The sequence below is a fragment of the Galeopterus variegatus genome, unplaced genomic scaffold (assembly GCF_000696425.1).
Source record: "Galeopterus variegatus unplaced genomic scaffold, G_variegatus-3.0.2 Scaffold446, whole genome shotgun sequence".
In the NCBI taxonomy this organism is placed as follows: Eukaryota; Metazoa; Chordata; class Mammalia; order Dermoptera; family Cynocephalidae; genus Galeopterus; species Galeopterus variegatus.
The window spans coordinates 218,426-236,974 of NW_007726557.1; the positions used below are offsets into that span (position 1 = coordinate 218,426).

Sequence of the window (18,549 nt, forward strand, 5' to 3'; positions counted from 1 at the left end):
CATTCCGGAGGCCACGGCACTCTGAGCAGGCTTTGGGGGTCATCTTCCACCTCCTCCCCTCCAGGAGCACTGCCCTGGCCACATGGAGGCCCAAGCTGGTCAGGTGAACGACCTGAGTCACAGGCTCAGACCGGCTCTCAGGTGAGCTGCACCAGGAAAGGAGCCCTTATCCTGGGGTTGGGTCTCCAAGCCTGAAGCCACCCCAAACCCACGCTGGCCACCCCATCCTTTCCTGGCCCGAGGCTCAGTGCCCTGAGGGGCTCCACTCGATAATGCAGGGCCAGTGAGGAGCCCTGGCCCAGATGCTCCAGTTCTGGGACCTGGACACAGTGAGTGGACCCCCCTGGGGGTCTCCAGGGAGCGACCATGTGCCACACATGGACACTAGGCAGAGTCATGACTCCGGACCACTGAAGACCTGTACAATAGTTCATATATTTATTCTTAAGCAAGTTATCAATAAAAAATTTAATACTAAAACGCCTTTACATAGAGTTTGCTGCTCATAAAACCTTTGTGTTTTTTTGTTTTGTTTTTAGTGTTTACATTGAAAAAAAAATCCAACCATCCTCTTAGTTTACACATTTACAAAAATCGTGCTTTCGCCACGTTTAACCACGGTTAGAGGGGTGGGGGCGACGCCATCCGCGAGAACGCGAGAGCAAGGGACGGGCGGAGGGAGGGGAAACAGAGGACAGGAGGACACCCAGCAGCAGAGGGGAGAGGGCAGGCAGCCAAGGCCGGGCTTCCGCCGCGCTCCCGGGCACGTGGGGCTTGGAACAGCCTTAACCCTGTGCCGCGCGTCTTCACCGACGGCTCTGGTCCCTGAGCCGCCAGCAGGACCCGGCCGGCCAGCTCCCCAGATGGCTGCCCGGGGTGAACTATTGCACTCGTGCTGAGACCGAGGGTGGACTTGGGGCTGGGAGCGGGACAGCAGGGGCGGGGGACCCCGCCTCCCACGAAACGGCCCCCTCCCGCCCTCGAGCTTGCTGGGGAGCCACCAGGAGCAGCCTTTGGGGGAGCTGGGCAGCAGGCGAGAGAAATAAGGCTCTGCAGCTGGGATCCCAGGTGGCCTGAGCAGTGAAAGGCCCCGGGCTGGGGTGTGGGGCACCCACGAACACCTCTGCTTCCCAGGGACCTTCCTCATCCTAGGAGCAGTGGCTGACTTGGGGGCTTTCCTGCATGGTGGGACGTGGGGCACGTGGCCCCCAGCACACCTCTGAGGACGAGGGCTGTTGTGCGCAGGGGTGGCCTGCCTCTCCTGGCTGTGGGATAAAGGACGGGGGCCAGGGTGTGAGCTCTGGGGTCGGGAGGGCCCTCCTCCTATGCCCCAGGCACAGCCCACCTGGCCTGCCAAGTGGCTGCAGAAAAGTCCCCTCCATCGGAGCCGGGCAAGCAGAGGGACCCATGGGAAGGGGAGGCACGGCGAGGGCTTCCTCCTTGGGCGGGCGCGGGCGTGGCCTGCCTTGTGACTCTTCTTCCCCACTCTGGCCCCAGCACCTATGGCCTGGCCTGGCCACCACGGGAACCAAGCGGGCTGGCAAGGTCCTGGGGCATAGGGAGGGTGTCTCGGGTGGGGAAAGGGGCATCTTTCACATCCGCCCACTTGATGGCGAGCAGGGAGTCGGGTGGAGCCCTGGGCCTCCCCAAGTGGGCCGTGCCCCTGCCCTGCTGCCGCCGGGAATGGAGCGTCGGGCTGGCGGGGCCGGCACAGCGACCTGCTCCCCCAGTGCGGCGAGGACACAGGGAGGGCTCGACCCCCCTCTGTCAGACAAACTGGCCGTGGAAACGGAAATCAGAAACAACTTGGACTATCCAGGAAATAAAATCAAGACGCCACTCCTTCTCACTGATACTTTAGCAGAGTTGTTCATTTTTGTCTTGCTTTAAGCAGAGGTAAGATACGTGACCGCCACCACACTCCAGGGCCGCGTCTGCTGCTCCCGCCTCTCAGCTCTGCTTCTAAAATCCCTTCCTCCCTGTGGGACCCTCAGCACTGCCCCTTCCATCCTTTTTTTCCCCAGATGTACCAAAAGGAAATAAACCCCAGTGTGACCTTCCATCTTATGTCATCGTCCCAAGAGATGAGCAGCTGTGCACAAGGGGCCCCGCCACCTCTGTCGTCACAGGCGTGCGAGCCGGCTCAGCTAGGCTGAGAACAGTGCATTTCCAAAGAAACTCCCAGAACAAAACCCCTGCACGCACGCACATGCACACACACACACACGCACACACCCTCGTCACACAGGTGGGAAAAAATCCTTTTCCACTTTTTTTCCATAAAACTTCCCCGCAGAAATACAATATTTACACAGAGAAATAAATAGACAACACACCTGATTTCTGCTTTCCCTGGTGGGAGACAGTCGGAGGTACTAGGGAAATATGGCTTGGATTCTAATCTCACATGAACTGCCGGTGCGGAAAACAGACAGCAGCGCCGGGGGCGCCACGGGCCCTCCGCAGCGGGGGTGGGACTGGGTTCCGATGCCTAAGAGCTCTCTCTCCAGGGAAAACCATAGAAACGCCTGGATCTCGCCTTGGTGGGCTTCCATATTTGCTCAGACCGGCCCCTGGGAGGTGTGGGGCCTCCTGCCACCCGGGGCTCCATGTACCGGCGCCAGGCAGGGGATCAGCACAGGATGGGCACGCCGTCCGGCGTCACCAGGCGCCCGGTGGTGGGGTCATAGGTGCCCGCCAGGTAGTAGAGGTCCTGCCGGTCCTGGTACTTGCGGCTCCGGGCCATCTGCTCGTACTGCTCGCGCCCCACGACCTGGCACTTGTGGGAGATGGTCTGCACGTCGTTCTCGTCCTCATGGCAGGACTGGTACAGCGCATTCTGCAGGTGAGAAGTGTGCAGTCGGTGGCCAGCCGTGGCCGGAGCACCCCCACCAACCAGGGAAAGACCCTGTCTGCTCTGGAAGGGTCACTCGGACAAGACCTTTCACTGTGTGGCTGGAAGAGGGCGACCGGCCAGGAGCCCTGAGTCTGCCAGGGAGCCTCTGTCAGAGCAGGAGAAATTCCTGTTTGCTCTGAAGTTGGACTCGCTGCGCTGTCTGAAAATGTGGTTTCTTCTCAGGGCAGAGCAGAGAGTGCGTCTGGGGCATTTACAGTCTCCGGCTGGCATTGGAGGCAGGGAACAGAGGGCCCACGGGACAGGACAGGGCTGCTACTGATCCCAGGCATGGCCTGGACCCGCTGTGGGTCATGGTCTCCACCGCCCCCTGTAAGTTGACACCGTCACACATCTTACAGGGAGCTGCAGAGATGCCGCAGGGGAGGACATCTGGGTGACTGCTCCCCTTACTTTGGCTGGTGGCTGAGATGTCTCTTTCCCAGAGCCCCCTGGAGGGGCCGGGCCCTCCCACTGTGCTGGCCCAGCTTACCTTCCCGTCGCTCTGGCGCTTCCCCAGCTTGGTCTCCTCAGGGTGGTAGAACCACTTGACCTTGACCACCATGTTGCTGCCCCATGACTCCCACATGCTCTCGATGCGGCCGATGTAGGGCAGGTTGGGCCGCCCGGCCGACAGGAAGACCGCACAGTCCCCAGTGCGCAGCGTCTCCTTGCCCCGGACGATGGCCTTGTAGAACAGCTTCCTGGCCTTCCCCTTCATGCCCCGCCGCTGCAGGGGAGACACGAGAGGCAGGGGTTGGGGCGGGGGCTGGGAGCCTCGGTGCGGCGAGCAGGAGGCACAGGAAGGAGTGCAGGAGAGACAGATGGCGTGTGGCGTGTGTGTGTGTGTGTGTGTGTGTGTGTGTGCACCTGCAAGGACAAGAAACAGCAGCACACTGCGGGGAAAAGACCGCTGCAGCCTCAGATCCTGGAGGATGTGGGCCACGTGTGGATTCGCCCTTCCCACTGGTTCGTGACATCAAGACCATAACTGACTCTAAAAGAAGGCTGGATCCGAGAGCAGGGACGCATGCGTGAGATGTTCACAGCAGTGTTGTTTACAGGGGGGAGAAACCCCAAACCAGAAAAACACACCAGGAGATGTTCAGTGCAGTGCTGTTTATAGGGGCAAAAAAACCCCAAACCAAACACAAACAAAAAACCCAGGAACTGTTCACTGCGGTGTTCCTTACAGGGAAAAGAAAACAGGAGCCACTACACGCCCTCCCACCCACACCAGAGTGCTGCTGAAGAACAGTGTTCCCACGTCCACGCAGCGGGGAATTCTGCAGCCCTCCCAAAGCTGACCGTCTGATTTATCAACATGGGAAGACGCTCACATGACGCTGCCATGTGCAAGAGGGACACGTGTGGCAGGGCACAGGGCCTGAGTCCTGCATGCAGGCCATTTGTGTGACCAGGTGCACAGAAGCAAACCCTCACGGTGGCTACTCGCTTCTTTGGACCACAGGTGAGTTTTTGCTCTCCCCTTGAGTTTTCCAAACTTTTTACTTGAAACTAAACAGTACAATGAAAAAGGAGGGGAAAGGGAGCTGGGCAGCAGGAGCAGACGGGCCTCCTTGGGAGCTGGGGGGTCCTCCTAGGGGACCCCTCTGCACACCTACCTGCGTGGGGCTCCCCGACCACTTCCAGAGCTGCCGGGCCGGCAGGAAGGCTGAGATCTTTGGCCGGTTTTCCACGGAGGGCAGCCGCTGCCTCCGGGAAAGCTCTTTGGCTTTGGAGAAGCTCAGGCCCTCCTTCCGCGTGAGCTTGGACTGGCCGCTGCTGGGGCCCGCGCCGGCCACCGCGGCCCTGGACAGGAAGCAGCGCGGGGCGTGCGCGTGGGGGCCGCTCCCCTTGGAACGCAGTGCCTCGGGCTGGGCCAGGAGGGCGGGCACCGGGTGGGTGAGGCAGGTCTGCAGCAGCAGGGCCGGGTCCTCGTCATCCGAGCTGTAGGATGAGTCCTCGTTGTCCGAGGAGCAGAGGCTGGAGGTGGACACGGAGCCTGAGGAGGAGGAGGTGGACGAGCCGGACGAGGATGAGGACACGGACAGGCGGGTGAGGAAGCGGGAGGGCACGCCGGCTGCCAGCCCTGGCCCGTCCTCATCCTCGTCCGAGTAGGAGCTGTGGCAGTCGCTGTCGCAGGGCAATGGGTACTCGGCCTGGCCCGCGTACTTGCGCAGCGCCAGGCCCATGGGCAGCGGGTGGACAGGCGCCCGCCCCTTCTTGTCCTTGCCCACGAGGGCCGGGTGCACGTAGCTGGGGCTGGGCAGGGGCCGCCCCAGCTTGGGGCCGAAGTCCTTGTCCCCGACGAGCAGCGCCCTGCAGCTCTTGGTCTTGGGGGAGGTCACGCCCTCGTGGTCCAGCTTGACCAGGAACTCGCCGGCTGTCCGCCGCCGCCCGCCCTTCTCGACCTCCGCTCGCTCGGCCTTCTTGGCCCGCAGCAGCCTGTGCGCCCCCCCGGGCAGGCCGGGCCCGGCCTCGCCACTGAAGGGCGAGTAGGAGCCGGCCAGGCTGCTGAAGGAGTCGGCACGGAAGCCGTTGCCGAACACGGGTGCCGCCACGCCGTGCACGGGAAACAGAGCCTCGCGGGCCCGCAGCTTCTTGGCGCTGCCATTGAGCTGGAAGAGGTTCTGCAGCACCCCCGGCCCTTTGCCGGCCGAAGCTGCAGCCACCGCCTTCCGCTTGGTCTGCGCCACCGCCGACCAGCTCAGCAGGGGGCTGCCCCGGCGCCCCAGGAAGTGGTCTGAAGGTCCCGTGGGGGACTTGGCACCTGAGGTTAGGAGTTCAGCTTTGCCTGCGGGGCGGGGGGAAGGCCGGGGAGGGTCAGTGGTACCCACTGGGCCCTCGAAGCTGCCCCACCCCTCCCTCCAGGGACCCCCACCTTGCCCTGTGAGCCTCCCAGTCCCCCCACCCCTAAGGGAGGGGTGCCTCCCTGAGCGAGGTTCCCATCAATTCCGCAAATACCAGCTTTGTCTTTGCAGATGGATTTCTTTCCAGGGGTCTTTGAGGCTTCAGAGCCGTCCTGTGCTTTGGGGGAAAGGCTGGGGGTGGTGGCTTCACTGGGTGGGGGGGCCTCGCTGGATGTTTTCTTGGTCTTCCGACAGCTGCTGGACACCAGCAGGGCTGGAGAGGGCTCTGTGCCTGCAGAGGGAGGGCAGAGGGCTTTAGCGCCATGCCATGTGCTGACTGCCACCCCAGGAGGCACTCCTGTCCCACCCAGGCAGGAGGGGGCCATGGGGAGCTGATGAAGGGGGGTCGGGGTGCTCACACTGGATCTTGAAGTCTGGAGGCAGCAGCCTGATGTTGGAGACGGCGATGTGGCCGGTGTCCCCGTCATCAAACTCCACCACCACGGAGTCCAGGTCTTCCTCCTCGTCACTGGAGGTGCCTGTGCACAGGGTACTCCCTGAACCCACGCTGCACCCCACTGGCTGTGCGGGTGGCCGAGACAGGGAGTCCACTCCACGGGAGGGGGTGGGGGATGGGGTGGCTCCAAAGAGCCTGACAAATGACACTAGGACTATTGTGCTCCCTGGTCACATTCGACCTTGGAGCTGCCCTGGCAGCTCCAGGAGCTCTCGGTAGTCCCTCCGCCTCCTGCGGTGCGGCTGGAGAAGCAATATTACCACCATCCATCACACCACCCTGGGCACACACGTGGCCCAGACCTCCCTCCCTGCCATGTGCACGCCGTGAGCAGCACAACTCTCAGAGAAGTCACACCTGGAGGCTGCCCCCTCCCAGGGTGCCTGGCAGGCCTCCTGCCACCTGCCCACTCACCAGGGGGACCCTTGAGCCTTCCCGCCCTAGGGGCCCCACATGACTGCCATGGGGTCAGGAGGTTTTGCCCTAGGTGAGCTGGTGCCCATGTGGTGGATTCAGGGGTCCCTGGCACCGGGCTCTGGGTCCCTTCCCTGCCAGGCCTTTTCTGCTTAGCCCGGTGGGAGCCTCCCCACCGCCTGTCCCCTCCTCCTCACGGCACTGGAGAGCCCATTCTGCTGTCTCGCTCTGTTTAAGTGGAGAGCCGGGTCTGCTCCGCTCCAGCCTCCAGGGCACATATGGACGGCCTGGGGAAGCTGGACTGTGGCAGGCAGGGCCCTCTTGGGCACTCTGCATCGCAGAGGGGACTTGGCCTTCGGTGCAGCTTACCTCGGACCACGTTGCCTGGGTACAGGCAACGGGACTTCTGGCTCCAGTAGGCACAGACCCGTGTGCCTGGGGGGAGGAACCGGCTGGACTGTGGCCGGACATCGAGAACCTGTGGGGACAGTGAGCAGCAGCCTGTGAGCAGGCAGAGCCTGTGCCCTCCTTTGGCCTGGGACATACTGGCCGGGTGCCTCCCTAGGGCTGTGGACGGGTCTCTCACCGCCTCCTGCAGCAGCTGCTCCAGCGAGTAGATCCTCTGCCGGTTGCCTCTCTCGCCCTCGATGACGATGCTGTAGCTGGGGGCAGGGGGGCGGTGTGAGAGGGGCCTGCGGGCCAGGGAGCCCCCACGTCCCTCCCACCGTGCCCACGCCTGGGCCTCACATGTCAGGGGGCTGCAGGGTCCGGACGCTGCCCGCGTACAGCAGGCTGTCCTCCTTGGGAATGAGCACAGGCAGCCCGTCCTGCAGGTCCTCCCTGCGGATGGTGCAGGAGCGCGCTGTGGGCGAGGCGGCGTCAGCACTGGCCCGCCTGCTGTCCCTCCCCAGGCAGCCTGGCACCCCTGCGCCCGCTCACCCAGGGCAGCGCTCTGCTCCGCGCTCAGGGGGCCACTGGCCTCGTCCTCCTCGTCCTCCTCGTCTTCCGAGAAGCTGCTGTTGTCACCAAACTCGAAGTCGTCCTCCACCGTGAAGCTCTCCAGCAGCCGGCTCACTGCCCGGCCCTCGCCCTGGGGGGGCCAGAGGGGTCAGGCAGGGGTGGGGGGGTGGCCCGGCCACGCCCCCGGGGCTGGGGTGCTACCTGCTTGCCGACCGCCTTGCTCTTCACCTTGCCCAGCTTCCGGCTCTTCCCCAGGATGGCCTTGGCATTGCGGGCCGACAGGGCGATGGACAGGGCCCCGTTCTTCCGCTGCAGTGGGGTGGGGGACAAGGCACCGAGGTGGCGGTGGGAACAGCCTCCCTGCCCACAGCCAGATGGGGCTGTGACTCAGGCTGACCCCGGGCTTGGGGGCCAGTGAGCAGGGACGGAGAGTGGAGGCAACCCCGGAAGTCCTTCCCGACTGATGCCCATTCCCTCGGGGCCACTGACCCTGGAGACGTTGACCCTGGGGAGCCACTGACCCTGGAGACGCTGACCCTGGGGAGCCGCTGACCCTGGAGACGTTGACCCTGGGGAGCCACTGACCCTGGAGATGCTGACCCTGGGGAGCCACTGACCCTGGAGATGCTGACCTGGGGACCCCGCTGACCCTGCGGACCCTGCTGACACTGGAGCCTGCTGGCCTCACCCTCAGCACTGGCTGCAGCACGGTGCTCTTGCGTGTGGCTCTCTTGAGGCGCTCGCTGGCCAGCTTGCTGCCCTCCTCCCGGCAGGCAAAGGCCCGGGTGGGGCTGAAGAGGGTGTCCCTGCTGGGAGTGGCCCCTGGCTCTGCCCGCAGGCCACCTCTGGCCTTGCCCTTGGCTTTCTTCTTGCCTGGTGCACCTGGTGGCCTCCGCCCCGGGGCCAGCTCCAGCTTGGTGCCCACCTTGGCCTTCGCTGTCCGCCTCTTGATCTTGACCTCGCTCTCAGGGCTGGACAGGCGGCAGGCCCCTGTGGGAGGGAGAGGAGGCCGTCGTGGAGGTCGCGGCTGCCTGGGCCCCTGCTGGCCAGGCTGCCCGCGCCCTGCTTACCTAGCAGCCCCTGTCTCTCCTTCTTCTTCTTGGCCTTCTGGTTGGCTTCCATCTTGACCACAGAGGAGGGTGAAGGTCCCAGCACAGCCACGCCGGTCCCCGCGTGCAGCACCAGCCCTGGCTCCTTGGGAGGTGCTTCTGTCTCCAAAAGACCCCCACAGTCCTCGCTGTCATAGCCACTGCCTGGAACAGAGAAGCAGAGGGCGCAGATGACTCAGTGTTGCGCGGCACCCTCGCGGGTGGGGTCAGGGGGCTGTGAGTGGGTCCTGGCACCTCCACCCTCTGGGCTGCTCTGGGGACGGGAGCCGGGGGCCCTAGCCTCTGTGTGGAGGGCGTCTGGACAGGGACGTGGATGGGAGTTTTCTTTCTCACACCCTGGGCAATGGAGCACCCGCCTCGCTGGGCTGGAGCACCCCCGCCAGGGCAGCCCCTCCCTCGCTTTCTGTTGTCCTCTGGCTCAGATGGCTCGTTTCCTGTCCCCTCCCCAGCCTGAAGCAGCACATCCCTTTGTCCTTCTCAGGCGTCCAGACCTCTGGGGCAGGGGCTGGGCTGGGTGGGGGCGGGGAGGGGGAAGCGTCTGTTTTTCCAGGCTACTGTCCCTGGACACGTGTGCTTGCTGGGGGCTAGATAACCTCTGTGGGTCAGCCTGGCCGGCGCTGCAGGATGGAGGCTGGAGCAGGCGGGAGGGCTATTTTTAACTCGGTTTTCCGGGATGTGGGTGGGTGGGGGCTCTTTCCTCCCCCTCTGCCCCCAGCATGGGGGTGAGGTACGTGGAAAGTGGCTGAGTTCTGCCCTGGGGACGGGGCCTCCTTTGTCTGCCTGTCCCAGCAAGGTCTCCCTGAATCCATCACACACCATGAGCCCCGATCCAGCTCTGGTGGTGGCCTGTACCCGCCCTCCCTATCTCTTAGCCCCCGAGTGACTGTAGCGGGAGGCCCTGGCCATGGCCGGTCACACCAGCCACTTGCCTGCCTTGTGTGCCGCGGCCACCACCGGCCGGGCTGGGAACTTGGGCATCTCCCTGCCCCCGTGGCCATCAGGCGGTGGGTGCCGGGTTGCCCCAGACACCGTGGTGCTCTTGGCTCGGGACAGCTTCTTCCGGATGCGCCCGCTTGGGGCAGCCTCCTTCCGCTGGAAGGTGCTGAGGCCAGCAGGCAGCCCCTTGCTCTTGACCTTCGGCTTCAGCTGGGCCACCTTGTGGGCCCCTGAGGACACCAGCTCGGCCTGGCTGCGGCTCTTCTTGCATCGCACCTTCTGCAAATGGGGAGGTGGCAGCTGCACTCCCGAGGCCTTCGGGCTCCCCTCTGCCAAGGCTGGGCCCCAAAGTGGCACCTCCCGGGGCCCTGCCCTCAAATGGGGCCGAGAGGATGTCTGGCCTGGGGCCACGGGGCTGCCTGTTGGAGCCTCTGTGCCTGTCCCACCACTCCTCAGCCCCTCTTGACCGCCTGTCCTACTCAGGTGGGGATGGGGGGAGCCAAGGGCCAAGTGGCTGCCACTGTCGTGGGGACAGGTCACTTGTGTTTCTAAAGGGATAAAAGCGGAGTGTGCTGGGCAGAAGGAACAGCCTCCTGACTGGGGACAGGCCAGGTGATGACGTTCCTAATCCCACCTCTCACAGCCCCTCCCAGGGCCCTGCAGAAGGGGAGGGTGGCACCAACTGTGCCGAGAAGGGGTGCGGCTGCTGAGAGTGAGCCTGTGCGCCGTACCAGGTGTGCGCCCGGCGTGTGGACAGCATGCTCGGTCCTCTCCAGAAGGGCCAGGGGCCCTCACCCTGGAGAAGTCCTTCTGTGAGCAGAATGCCAGCCATGCGTTTTTTTCCTTCTGCTGGCACGAGCCACAGAGAGAGGACTCACAGAGCAGTGGCAGGCATGGCAACCCAGTCAGGCTGAGAAGGGAGATGCTACTTGCCCCTGCGGGCTCGGTGCCTGCGCCTGCTGCTGCGGAGGCGCTGGGATCTCACTCGGTTTGCAGACCTTAGCGATGGGAAGCCCTGCCGGACATTGGCGCGGGGCTGGGTGAGCGGCCCCGGGGTGAGGGCAGAGGGCCCTGGGACTCACCATGGCGGTCTGCAGGCCTGCGTAGACACTCTTTTCCAGTTTGCTCCGCTTCTTCGCAGGCTCCTGGCTGCCTCGCAGCTCCGCACACAGCAGACTCAGGCTGGTCCGCACTGCCCTGGGGGCACAGGGAAACGGTGGGCGCTGGGCGGACGCAGGCAGGGTGGCACTGCCTGGGTGCTCCAGCCTGGTCCCCCTCTGATGGTCTCTGTGATGGGTCTCATGCTGCAGCCCCTGTGCCTGGGAGAGCCCCCCATCGCCCCTTTGAGGGCACCTGCCTCCCAGTGAGCCCCGCTGCCTGCTGACCTCCAGCCCTCAGCAGTCCCGAGGTCCCCACGCCTGCCCCCATTCCCCGCTGTGCTGTGTGAAAGCGGGGGCATTTTTTTTTAGCTGTAACCCATCCCTCCACCCTGCAGGGAAGGAACAGCTTTGGGTTACTGGCCAGTCATAACTGTGGTGACCACAGGCCAGGCAGTGGGGGCTCGGGACCCTGGCTCCCTGAGCAGCAGCACAGAGGTCAGGAGCCAGGGCTCTGCAGCTACCTGGGCTCCGTGTGATGGGCCAGGCCTCAGCCTTCCTACCTGGAACATGGGACAGTGACATCTGTGTCTCTCTGTGAGAGGGGTAGGGATCATGCAGGTCTGGGCCTGGCCCTTGGCAAGAGGCCAAGGCCAGATGTGAACAGAGGGCATGGGGGGCGGTTCCCAAGAAGAGTCCACCCTGACACCTCTGCCGCTGCCAGGAAACGCATGGGTAAACCCAAGTCCCACAAGGGGCGGAGTGGGGACAGTGGCTGGAGAAAACCAGGCTCTCCTCCCAGCTCCCATCTCCCAGACGGGCCTGGCAAGCCCCTGAGGCTGAGACTCGGTTTTCCCAAGCTGCACAAGTGTGCCATCTCCTCCAGGCAGGCAGCTGGAGCAGGGGCAACCCTGACCACGCGGGCCCAGCAGCTGTTTCTAGACACCCCAAAAAGGATCCTGCCAGATCCCTCACATCCAGGCCTCCCTGCCTGATAGGGACACTCGACTCCCCATGCCATGCAGACAGACCCCCACTCCTCCCAGCACCCCATGTGCCAGGTGCAGAAATTAATTTCCCCTCCCACCCCATCTGCACTTCTCATGGGGACACTGAGGCTCGGGAGCTTGTCTGCCTGACTGTGGCCGCTCACCTGGTCCCCAACACCCTCGCTTTCAGCCCCCCTCCATGTGCTCGTGCGGGAGGGAGCCCTGGCCGCCTCAGCCTCACGTGGCCTCACGTCCCTTTTCACCGCCCAGCCCAGAGAGGTGGCCAGGCAGGAAGCCACGCTGGTCCTGGCCTTAGCCCTCCAGTTCCTGCAGCCCCTGGGCCCACCTGCGCTTGCCACCGCAGGTCCCCACGGCCTGGGCAGGGTGAGGGGAAGGAGCCCGGGGAGGGGAGGGTGAGAGGCAGGAGACCCAAGCCTTGGCAAGGGAAGGCCCTGGACCCGGTGTTCTTCCCCATCCTAAGGCTGCCGCCTTCCAGTCAAGGCCTGTCTTTTCGGGGCCAGGGGAGAAAGTGGCCAAAATGCAGTCACAAGGGTGGGGCTTCCAGGCTGGCGGTTTGGTGCCAGGTGGGCTTGATCGCAGCCTGGAGCAGCATAGCCAGGGCCTGGCAGGGAGAGAGGCTGCGGGGCCCATGCTGCCTCCTGGGCTGGGTGTCCCAACAAGGCCCTGGCCAGACCCTGGCCTCAGGTGGCTTTGTCTTGCCCAGCAGCACCCCCACGGTGGTGGCTTGTTCTCAAAGGGAACCCCCTGGAGCCCCCACCAGTGACACCTGAGAGAGGTGGAGGGGCAGGTCAGGGAGCCCCCCAGCCATATGGTGGATTCCCGGTGCCGCCCACCGCCCACGCAAACCCCCTCCCGGTAACCTTCTCTGCGTTTGTTAATGTTTTGTGACATAAGCCCTGAGATTAATTTTTTGCCTCTGTCTTAATTGAAGGAACCATTTAGTGCCGATTTAACTATTATTACCAAATCATCAGGATTGATGCCGTGCACACATGCGCGCGCCAATCGCGTTTGGAGGAGCTCGGAGGATTTATGCAAATGGGCCTGCCGGGAGAGGCAATTTGTAGCCGAGAAGGACAATTACACCAGGCCCGGGAGTGCGCCAACGACCGCGCCGGGCGCCAACGGGCAATAACACCGTGCGCAGCCCTGCGCGGTGCTGCAGCGTGACCGAGGGCTTCACGGAGCGTGGAGAGAGGGGCTGGCATGCGCCGCTGCCCCGGCCTCCGCTGCGCCGGGTGTGTGGAGCTGGCCTGGCCAGGATCTGGGGTTGTGGCCTCTGAGAGGAAAGGAGCCCGGGGTAGGGCCAAGGTCTGAGGCCGGGCACAGCAAGCAGGACACTTGGGAGGGTCTGGGAGGGGACGTGCTGGGCCCTCAGAGAAGGCGTGAAGGGGGCATCAGCAGCCCAGGGAGCCAGAGAAGAGGGACTCACTTCACTTTCTTGCTGTCGCTCCTGGCGAGCTGGCCCCCGGGGCGCAGGGTGGGCAGCGAGCCAGAGTGTTTGCGCTTCCTCGGCCGGCCAGGCCCCCGCCGAGCAGGGCTCCGTGAGCTCTCGTCTCTCCTGGGGGTCGCAGCAGGGGTGGTCATAGGCTTATGTCCACCCTGGCTCCCAGACAGGGGTCCAGCAGAGGACACTGCCCTTAGTGGGGCTGCCAGGTGGGGGACAGGTACTCCCAAGACTTGGCCTGGGGCACCTGGCCCTGCAGGAGGGCAACTAGGTCAGGATTCCCACTGCCCCCACCTCTCTGAAGCTCTGCCAGCCTGGAGTCCTGCCCCTCCATGCCCCCAGCTCCAACCATCATGCACACATGGGTCAGGGAAGCTGCTGCTATCCCTGTGGCAACTGTGGGGGCTCCTCTGCCCCATAGAAGGCCCCAACTCCTTCGTTGGCTTCCCACCCTTCCCAGCCCCACTTGTGACACTGTGCCCCTCACCCCGCCACACTGTGGACTGGACTCTCTCCCTGCATCAGCCTCTGCCAGGTGGCCCTTCCACCAGGCCTGCCCTCCCCCCAGTTACTCTGTGTGTTGAACGTCCCACCCTTCAGGTCTCGTCAAGTACTGCTGCCTCCGGGGAGCCTCCCAGACCCCAGCTTCCCGCCACCCTGGCTGTACCCGGCCCTGCCCAGCCCCTGCCCCACCCGAGCCGTACTCGTGGTCGCGCCTGCGCTGCAGGCGGGCCAGCTCCCGCTGCTTCTCCTTGTAGCGCCGCTGCAGCTCCGCCAGCTGCACGCGCATCTCCACCTCCTGCGTGTCCAGCCGGTCGATGGCGGCCTTCAGCGGGCACACCTGGGGGGCAGGGCCACAGGGGCCCGTGAGCCAGGCCAGGGCCCAGGACAGGGCTGGTGGGTGGGCGGCCTGGGCCCTCGGGGGTCCCCCGTCTGTCCTGGCACTAGGCAACAGGACCCCACTCACAGGCTTGGTCTTGGGGGTCCAGGAGTCCTTGCGCTGCAGGATCTGCATGCGGGCAGTGAGCCTGGGGCCGCGGCAGGTGTCAGCAGCAGAGGTCTGGGCTGAGGCGGCTGAGCTGTCCAGGCCTGCGGCCTCCACCAGGGACCAGGCTGTGGCCAGCGTGGCCAGATGCTGCAGGTTGAAGGCCAGCACGTCCTCCTCCTCTGCTGGGGGGACAGGAGGGTCAGCGCAGGCGAGGATGAGGGTGGGGGGCGCACTGGCTCTCAGAGGCTCCTGACATCAGCCCCATTCCCAGCACAGCCCTGGCCCGCGGGGCCCAGAGCCCCAGGCCCTGAGGACCAAGGACGAGCAGAGCATGGTGTCCACTCAGGGAGGAGGCTTGGAATGCAGACCCAGCCCCAGCAGGGGAGCCGGCCACAGGGAGGGGCGGCCGCAGAGATGCGCGACTGGACACAGGGCTGAACCTGCAGGGACACTCATGAAGGGTCACGGGGGCCGGGCACCTGCCTGTCAGGGGGGAGTTACAGCCAGTAACATGTGCGAGACAGGAGGACCCGTCCTCTGAGAGTGCCCGGGAAGAGCGACCCTGACACCCCAGTCTTGGCTTCTAAACACCGTTCTCCACGGGAAGGGCTTGGGAGAAACGGCTGCTGCAGCCTGGGCAGAGGGAGTGCAGAGTGCGGTGGTGGCGTTCTGTCACTCCAGAAAAGACAGGGACATGTCAAAAGCACGTGGGAGTGGCTGAAGGGCTCCCACAGGCGCCATCTGGTACCATTGGTCATCAGACTCAAGAGCGATAAACAGCAGGAATGCCTGAGTGGCCCTGACACAACTGAAAGGAGAAAGTGGACGTCTGAGGACGAGCGGCCTCGTCACAAAACACCCTGCACCACACAGGGGACAGCGGGGAAGCTCGGCCCGCAGCAGCCCATCAGAGCCAACGTTCAAGATTGCTGCACGGGAGACCAGGCTGCCGGGAGGACCTGTCCTGGGAGGCTCCTGCCGAGGAAGCGCACCTGAGCCTCAGCAGCGGGAGGACCCAGCAGGGAGCACGCTACAGCACGACTGGCGGGCACTCTTCTCACGTGGGGGGGGGGACGCCCAGTGCAGGGCAGGAGGCAGACGGCCCAGAAGTCCAAGGGCTCATCTACCCCCAAGTCACTATGGTGGTGCCAGGAGGCACCGGAGGGGAAGACGCTGGATGCTCTAACCTCTGGACACAAGTTCTGGGCCAAGACCACAGACCTCCAACCCAGAAACCCACAACCCCAGAGACAGGTCCCCGGGGAACGGGAGGGCTGAAGGGGGCTTTCTCCGCAGAGAGAGGACCTGCTGCTCCGCCCACTGCCAGGGAGGCCCAAGTGCAAGACCGTTTCAGCTAAAAGCCCCAGGCCTCCCGTCTCTTGGTGTCCCTAAGATCTGTCAGAAGCCTTTCTGTTCCTCCTGCCCAAGCTCCACATGTCCTTGAGGCCACAGGTGTGTGGCTCCCACATGGCCTTGCACAGACAGCCAGGCCTAGAGGGTGGGCCTGGGCCACGCAGCGGTCCCCTCTGGAATCCCTGCCCTGCCCGGCCCCTGATCCTCAGGATTTTCTTCTCCCACTGTCCCCCTCTATGAATCCTGCTGTTTGGCACAGAACGAAGCTGGCCTCCTAATTGATTTCAGCCAAAGCCGTCACTGCGCTCGTTGGGAACAATTCCGATCCAAGCAGCTGCTGATGACTTGCCAATTAACTGGGACAGGGGAGGGTGGGGGCTGGGTGCTCCAGGAAGGGAGGGTGGGCTGAATGCTGGTTGTGCCCCCAGCCTGGTGGCTACGGCACCACACCAGGTTACACAACATGACCCCCACCAGGACACGCAGTCCATCAAGAGTATTTCTTCAGTGAATGGGCTGCAGTCCAGCGAGTGGTTCACACGCACACAGATGGCAGCCCTGGCTGCACACACAGTGCCTGGCACCCACACAACAACCCCTCACGCTGCCATGGGAGGGCCACGAGGAGCCTCAGTGGTGTCCCTAGCAGGTCGGGCCCTGCTCTGGGCACCCCCATCTCACCCTACCCCCCGTTCCTACACACAGGGCCTGGAGACCCAAGTGAGCCCCCCGCCCCAAGGTCCAGACACATCCTGAGCACATGCAGCGCCCAGCAGCTCCTGCGGCCCAGGTACCACTGCAGCCCCTAGCAGAGGAGGGACAGAGAGGCCTTGGGGAGACTAACTTTACAAGAACATCCACTTTATCTCAGCAGCATAAAGACCTCACTGGAAGCTGGCAGAGGCCAAGCCCTGAGGACTTTGCTGCTTTCTTTCTGTAAATATCCAGCAACACACGCCTGGCTAGGGTGTCCCCCCAGGAGAGGCTTCCTCTGGGGTCCAATGGGAGGATGGGGCAGGAAGAAGGGGCTCCGAGTGGAGCAGCTGGGGCAGCTGGGGGCTGTGTGGAGGGCTGCACAGATGCAGCAGAGACCCGGCTCTCGGGCGTCCTGTCTGAGGCGCTCTGGCCCCAGGTGGGCAAAGGAGCCAAACCCCATCTGGTTCTGCTGCAACGGTCCTGCCCGGCACCTCGGGGCTCTGGGGAGGGTGGGAGCCCAGGTGTTCTTCATCCCACTCACCAGCCTTGGAGCAGGAACTCCTGCTGTCCCAGTCCCAGCCCCAGCCCCAGTGGGCCCTGCGTCCTCCACCATGGGGGCCCATCTGATCCCATCACAGCCTCCTGCCATCTTCCCTGAGCAGGAGCCATGGCACCCGGGGTACCCTGATATCCTTGCATGACAGCCACTGAGCCTCCCTTATTCCCCGCAACAGGGCCCTCCCCCTGAGACTACCACTGAGGTGCGGTCCCAGTCCCGAGGGCCGTACCCATGACTCCTCGGCTGGGCCAGGGCTGGGGGTGGATTTGGTGTTGGCACACCCACCTCTGGTTTCCACGGATGAGGGTGGCCGGGTGGAGGGGGGCATTCTCCCCAGGGCCTGCCACACTGTGGGGACAACTCAGCCGGGCTGAAGGACCCCCCCCCACTCACCCCAAGCCGGGGGCGTACCTTGCAGGGCCTGCTCGCTCCTCTGCCGCTGGATCTCCAAGTCAGCCAGCTCACTGAGCAGTGCGATCCCATGAATCCCTGAGCTATGGGGCAGGGGGGCTGTGCTGGGGGGCTCAGAGGCCACCGGGGGCTGAGAGTCCAGTGGGCTGATGCTGGGCAGGTCCCCTAGATCAATGGTGGCAGCCACCAAGGCGTCCAGGCCTGGCAGTGCCCTGGGTGCAGGGCTGTTGCCAGGAGCCACCCCCAAGTCCTCTTCCTCGTCCTCGAGACTTTCCTCCTGACGCTCGTCCTCCTCAAATGTGGTCGCATTGTCCTCCAGCCCCGCCGCCTCCGGGGTCTGCCTCTCGCCCTCATCCTCCTTGTCCAGGGCACCCAGGCTCCCTGCCCGCTGCTCCAGGGCTGGCAGGGGGGCCTCTGATGAGGGTGCCCGCTCTCCCTCCTCCCGCCCCTCCCCTGTGGTCCTCTCCTCTTGTGCCCCTCCCTGAGTAGAATCAGCCTGGTCAGTGGCCTCGGGGTCCACTCCCTCAAGGATGGCCCCGCATTGCAGTTCTTGTAGCCCCTCAAATGGACTAGGGTCTGCTGCCTTCCCTGGGGGTCCCCGCTCGGCGGGGTGGGGGGTGGCGGCGAGGTCCTGGGTGGCCTCCCTGGCTCTTGAGAGCAGCCCGGGCTCCTCCAGGCCCCCAGGGCTGCAGGGCGGTGGCTCCCTGGGCAGGAACGTCCTCATCGGCTCGGGCTGGGCCCCCGGGGCAGCGGTTTGCATAGTTTCGGGGTCTGTGAGGTCAGACGAGGGCAGGTCAGAGGGCAGAGAGGAGAAGCCCAGGCCGGCCGGGGGGCGCACACATCCGGAAGGCAGGTCTGGGAAAGAGAAGACGGGTGAGGAAGGCAAGGGTGGGCGAGTGCGGCCTGTTACAAGATGGGGAAGGGTGGCCTTGAACCCCAGACCCACACCTGGGAGGGAGGGTGCTGGCCAGCCCTGGAGGCCTGCGGGACACTCAAGAGGCCAGAACAGAGGACATGTCACGTTACAGGGGCAGCGGGAGGCCAGGCCCCTGTCCGGCCAGGGCAGCCTCAAGGCCCCCGTTCCTGGCTCCTGGCGCAGCCTCAGGGGTCCTCGGGGGCGGTCTGTGGCATGGTGTGGTGTGGCTAACCAGAAAAGGGGGATTTTTAAAACATGATGCTTGAATCAGTGTTTTCCCTGAACCAGAACGAGCCAGCAGCGTGTCAGAGGCATTACGCCCCATTAACTGCAATAAAAAAAAAAAAGAAAAGAAAAACTAAGGGGAAAAAAAACTGAGGGAAAAAAAACC

General features: G+C 64.2%; 1 protein-coding gene across 1 annotated transcript in view; it reads right to left on the bottom strand.

Annotated features, from left to right (window-relative positions):
• Positions 1-415: 415 nt before the first annotated feature.
• The window catches only part of BAHCC1 (BAH domain and coiled-coil containing 1), a 37,722-nt gene continuing 19,588 nt past the window's right edge, over positions 416-18,549 (bottom strand). The window contains exons 10-27 of the mRNA XM_008568847.1: positions 17,243-18,097; positions 14,203-14,405; positions 13,940-14,076; positions 13,221-13,349; positions 10,764-10,878; positions 9,671-9,960; positions 8,707-8,885; positions 8,325-8,626; positions 7,838-7,945; positions 7,616-7,766; positions 7,424-7,538; positions 7,263-7,338; positions 7,046-7,154; positions 6,165-6,284; positions 5,861-6,037; positions 4,519-5,690; positions 3,387-3,623; positions 416-2,839 (exon numbers count right to left, since the gene is read on the bottom strand). Coding sequence (XP_008567069.1) covers positions 2,633-2,839; positions 3,387-3,623; positions 4,519-5,690; positions 5,861-6,037; positions 6,165-6,284; positions 7,046-7,154; positions 7,263-7,338; positions 7,424-7,538; positions 7,616-7,766; positions 7,838-7,945; positions 8,325-8,626; positions 8,707-8,885; positions 9,671-9,960; positions 10,764-10,878; positions 13,221-13,349; positions 13,940-14,076; positions 14,203-14,405; positions 17,243-18,097 — 4,682 coding nt within the window. The 3' untranslated portion in view covers positions 416-2,632. The remainder of the gene's footprint in view (positions 2,840-3,386; positions 3,624-4,518; positions 5,691-5,860; positions 6,038-6,164; positions 6,285-7,045; positions 7,155-7,262; positions 7,339-7,423; positions 7,539-7,615; positions 7,767-7,837; positions 7,946-8,324; positions 8,627-8,706; positions 8,886-9,670; positions 9,961-10,763; positions 10,879-13,220; positions 13,350-13,939; positions 14,077-14,202; positions 14,406-17,242; positions 18,098-18,549) is intronic.